Source organism: Hippocampus comes, unplaced genomic scaffold, assembly GCF_001891065.2.
Source record: "Hippocampus comes isolate QL1 unplaced genomic scaffold, H_comes_QL1_v1.1 scaffold429, whole genome shotgun sequence".
NCBI classification, from domain to species: domain Eukaryota; kingdom Metazoa; phylum Chordata; class Actinopteri; order Syngnathiformes; family Syngnathidae; genus Hippocampus; species Hippocampus comes.
This window is the reverse complement of record NW_017808402.1, coordinates 117,845-122,872: the sequence shown is the minus strand read 5'-3', so window position 1 is coordinate 122,872 and position 5,028 is coordinate 117,845. Positions and strand designations below refer to the sequence as shown.

Genomic DNA, 5,028 nt, shown 5'->3' with positions numbered 1-5,028 from the left:
AAAAGCGGTTGAACATTTCTTCGGGATGCGGCAGGGTGACGGAAAAAGCGTCGATACGGCGAGGATCATAAAGCACCGACGCCGTCCATCTAACGTGTATCCGTGTTACATAAGCGACCGCGCTCAGTCCAAATAGCCGACGCAAGCGGGCTAATTGTTGCGGCAAAGTAAAGTGACGAGGGCCGTTCCATTTGCGCGCCCTTAGCGGCTTTTTAACTTTGCCGCCGTCCGGTGCCGCTTGCGTACAAATTGCGTCTCTTCTCCGCGCTTCCGTTCTTGTTTGTTCGAAGGTCCCGTTTTTGTCGCGGTGCGGGATAAGCTGCGTCCGCGGCGACGCTTTCGCGCCGTCTCCTCCGGATGTCGAGCTTCGGCAGAACGTGGCGGGGGCCACCTCGTGACGCCGGCTGGGTCTTACCGCGCTGCCTCCAAGGTGAGGAACTGCGCGCAAGGTGACCGTTTTTTCGCAGCCGCGGGGCACGGATTCCAAAACTACTTTTGACCGGACGGTCACGCGTCCCAAGACTCATTGCGTGCGCTTTCAAATGAAGACGCTGAACATGGAGTGCATTGACGGCATAAAGCCACGATTATTTCCCGTTTCCGGATGACATTCAAAACTGAGCCCCGCATTTGCATTGTCATTTGATCCTTGCGAGTGGGTTCAGCTTAGGTGTTCCCCCCCCCCCCGCCCCCCTTTCATGATGTCACTTGACAAATGAAAGCCGGCGTTGCCGCGGCTCCTCGTGTTACGCTTCAAATTTCTCTCGGTTTTGTGATGTTGACATCGTCTTTTGAAATTCCTCGAGACGAACGCGTGAGATCCACGCCCACTCGAGCGGAAACCCGGAGACGACCGTTCTTGCTCCGGGGATTCGGAGTGGGAAAAGCAGGCCGCGGTGCCGGATTTCTCCCGGTCGTGCCGTCCTGGTGTCGCGGGGCGAGCTGAATTAGGACCCGGAAGCAGACGTTGAAAAGTCGCCAGGAAAATACAAAGTAAGTACAGAGAGCGGGGCCGGCCGGCCGGCCGGCCGGCGGAAGACGCGGGAGAGAGCCGACGCGCCGACTGCGAGAACGCAAACCGTCCCGACACCTTCTTGCCTCTCCTCTGAGAAATCAACGGGAGTGTCCGGACGCTATCTGGCGATGCGCTCGATTTTGGCCGATGACAAAAGCCACCGCCTCCCTTCCCCGACCCTCCCCTTCCCGCCGGTTACCTGTCGGACCTGCTTCTCGTCCCTTCTGCCACTGTCACCCTTAACCGCAACGATTCACACCTCGTTTCTGTGCCAGGTAAGCGCATGGTTTTCAATTGATCATTGGACGGCTCAAAAGATTTCACTCTTTTTTTTTTTTTTGCAAAGGCACCAAATGAACACCGGAACACGGTTTGTTAAGATGGCAAAGTAAATACGCGGCACTTACGGTCGTGACGTAACCAAATAGACGATCGGGACGTTTTGATCGTTTTCATTGGCTCTAAAATAGACTCGAATCCAGTTCAACCGCAGGCTTGTTTCCTGACATGACAGCATACAAAAGAAACGTCTCATCTGTTCCGTCAAATCTTTTTGTCCTCGCTCAAGAGTAAAAAAAATCGAGATATTCAGGGCAGAACTGTCCAAACAAAGGTGAGGCGGAGAGAGGGACACAAACAACTTTGGCCAAAGCGTAGGGAGTTTCAATTTCTGACACGTTGCGAGGCGATCCGATATCTCCAAATGGCGTCGGACCCGGCAAAAGCTGAACGGAAGGAAACAAACGATGGACGAGCGAGGACGAGAAGCGGGCAAAGGAGAAGCCGAACCCCTCGGGGACCCGAGCGCTTTCATCATCAAACGCAACAAGCCCAAAGGAGCCAAGAGCAGAAGGACATCCGAGTGGAAAAAGGATTACCGGGAGAATAGTCTGCGCTTCACCAAAACGGCCTCGGCAGTAATAGCGTCATCATCGAAATAAGACTATTCTGAAATCAAATAGTGTGTCGTTGTCATTGTCACGGGCCCGACGCGGATCCATTTCTATTCCGTCTCGATGCGTGCGCGGTTTGGGTCGGGCTCCCCGGAGGAGGGGCCGATTCATCGACGGGCTTACCTCGTCTTTCAACGACGCTTCAAGTCAAGCGGCTCCGGATTTCAACGACCGCCTTGTTTTTCTTTGTGCCCGTCGAAGCCCCGGCCGGCCGCGCTCCTCCGAGAACGGGTTTTGGAGCGGAGACCTGATGTCTTCAAATCCAAATTTCAACCTTAGCTTTTGCAAAACGTATTTGACGCGCGCTTGTCGTCCACACGGCATGAGCATTTAGAGCCAACTTTCCCCACAAAAGGCTGGTTCCGGCAAATGTCGCCCTTAACACGGCAACAACTTGTGACATCTAGACAGGGATTAGTCGGGGGCCTAAGATGGAGCCCTGAGGAGCACGGTTCCCCATTTTGAGCCGTTTTGGTGCGAGTGCGTCAAACCAAACCCGTTCCAACCTGACGGATCTTTTTTCAACGGATGTGCGAAAATGTCTACGCGTCATGGATGCTCTTTGTACGATGGAATATTCTGTCCCAAGTCATCGCGCTTCCGCTTATTGTGTCCCGCAGGCCCAGGGGATGTTGTGCGCAGCGGGGAAAAGCAGGATCCTGCTCGTGGTCTTGTGTTTGGCTGCTGCCGGTTTGTTGTGTAAATCCAAATGGAATCTGCCCGACTTGTATTCGCAGGAGTTGCGTGAATGCAACTGCCCGAAATGTTTGACTGATGGCGAGAATGACTTCAAAGCGCAAATGGACGCGTCGCCAAAGCCGTTTTTGTCCATACCAAGCCCAACATCGGAGGATGATTTCAACTGGTGGAAGGTAGGTGAACATCTCATTCCGGCGTTTTTGCCTCCTATCGCGTTTCGGTCACGTCAGTCTCGCGTTGACCGGGTCCAGCCGAGGAGTCTGCTTCATACGAGCGGATATTTTGGGAATTGTGTCACTTGGACCGACACAAAAACTGGCCTTCGGACGTTATGGCTCAAGACTTGCAGTTTTGTATCTTCATGTCACTTTTTCTCATTTGTTGATGTCCTATCTATCTCTATTTTTCAGAACTTGCAGCTGGAACAGCGCCCCTTCAGATTTTTCAATGAAACTGTGGACAAACTCTTGGCAATCTTTCCAAGCAGCCCGCCGCTTGAGCGGCGATCGCCCGACCGCTGCAGGACTTGTGCGGTGGTGGGCAATTCCGGGAACCTCAAGGGATCGCGCTACGGACCTCTGATTGATCAACATAGCATCGTAATCAGGTAACCGCACGACCCTCGTTCGTGGACAGTGGCGCAAGATTGACTTTAGTGAATGTGGGGGGGAAAAAAAAAATCATTTTTCTTGTTATTGTTGTTGTTGCCGTGTGTATTTATTCGTTAATATTTTGGGGGATTCATCGCATTTCCAGTCTCGAGTGGGGAAGGTTCATTTCAAAGTCAAGTTAGTTGAGTGATAAGCGTGCCGCCGCCGTTTTCACGGCTTCCCTGATTCCTGTAGAATGAACCGCGGACACACAAAGGGCTACGAGTCGGACGTCGGCACCAAGACGACTCATCACGTCATGTATCCCGAGAGCGCCATCCATTTGGACAACAGCACGCGCCTCGTGTTCTTTCCCTTCAAGATCAATGACTTGCTTTGGTTGCTCAAGAACTTTGCGCCTCGGTACGTGTTGCCATCGAAACCCGATAGATACTCATTTGGCCACTCGCCGGAGTTTGGGCGGTCAAGTGAGCGGTAAATTGCGCCGCAAAAAAAAAAAAAAGGCCGTTAAAAATATCTAGATGTTGATCGCTTCTGTCTAAACATAGCGTCGGTCATAGAAAATTTAGGAGTGGGGTGTCCAAGCTCGGTCACCGAGATCCACGTGGGTCTACAACTCTGCGCACGCATGCCGCTTGATTTTTTTCCTCATTTTATTCTGAAAAATGATACGTGCGTCTACTGCTGCGTTTAACTTCAACAGAGAAAACGGTCAGGAGGACACAAAGCGGATTGCCAACAAGGACTTGGTGAGTCTGACCTGGGGCTGTGCATCACACTCCAAAAAACCATCTTATGTATACTGCGGATGCAAATGGTGAGCATACTTGAGTGCAAAATGTGCGCTCAAGAGATCGATTGAAACGGTTGATTGAAATGTTCGAACAGTTTTAGGGCAATTTCTAAGTGTATAGCAAGTAAACTCCGATGCACTTTATTCGTTTCTGCGAGGAAAGCGTACCTGTGCTTCAAGTCGCACATTAGCACTTTGAAAAACATTTTTAAATCTTACCAATATTTTTCGGTTCAAAAGCAACTTACGCAACGGTAGGATTTCAAAGAATTTGATGCGTCGTCTTTATGTTTCAATATTTTCTGCTTTTGTACCGCACATAATAAACGATCGATGGAATAATGGCGATTTCGGTTCTGCCCAATCATCGCGATTCATATTTTAATCGCACTCATGATTATCGTCGAGCGGCACGAGTCCGACCCGTCGATAATCGCATCCGCCAACTTTATTTGTTTTCTTGTGATACCGTTCTCCTTCGTTTCAGTTTATGAGTCTGACTTGCGACAGGTGATGATCATCAACCCGGGATTCATGAAATACGCTCATGAAATGTGGCTGAAAAAGCGAGGCCGCTACCCATCCACTGGCTTCATGACCGTGGTGCTCAGCTTGCAAATATGCGACGAGGTAGGCGCCCGCCTCCACTTTAGCGGGTTCACAAACGGAATTGAAAAGGACCAAGAAGAAAAAACCTTTCTGTGAAACTAGGTTGGGGTGGGGGGAAGGAATTTATGAAGAAACGTTGACAAAAAGTGGACTTGAATTCAAAGGTACTTCACGTTCATATCACATGAGAAATAGAAAAATCCTCAAGGGTGAAATGCGAGTGAGTGCTTCAGCATACCGCTAGAGGGAGCCACATCCCATGCCTGGCTTGTTACACTAATGCCAGTTAGGTTAGGAGCAGTAGTGTGTGTGTGTGTGTGTGTGTGTGTGTGTGTGTGTGTGTGTGTG

The 5,028-nt window shown here is 50.8% G+C and overlaps 1 protein-coding gene across 1 annotated transcript in view; it reads left to right on the top strand.

Annotated features, from left to right (window-relative positions):
• Positions 1-1,129: 1,129 nt before the first annotated feature.
• LOC109508265 (CMP-N-acetylneuraminate-beta-galactosamide-alpha-2,3-sialyltransferase 1-like) overlaps positions 1,130-5,028 on the top strand; it is a 9,414-nt gene continuing 5,515 nt past the window's right edge. The window contains exons 1-6 of the mRNA XM_019858149.1: positions 1,130-1,290; positions 2,589-2,840; positions 3,078-3,274; positions 3,513-3,680; positions 3,982-4,027; positions 4,582-4,701. Coding sequence (XP_019713708.1) covers positions 1,144-1,290; positions 2,589-2,840; positions 3,078-3,274; positions 3,513-3,680; positions 3,982-4,027; positions 4,582-4,701 — 930 coding nt within the window. The 5' untranslated portion in view covers positions 1,130-1,143. The remainder of the gene's footprint in view (positions 1,291-2,588; positions 2,841-3,077; positions 3,275-3,512; positions 3,681-3,981; positions 4,028-4,581; positions 4,702-5,028) is intronic.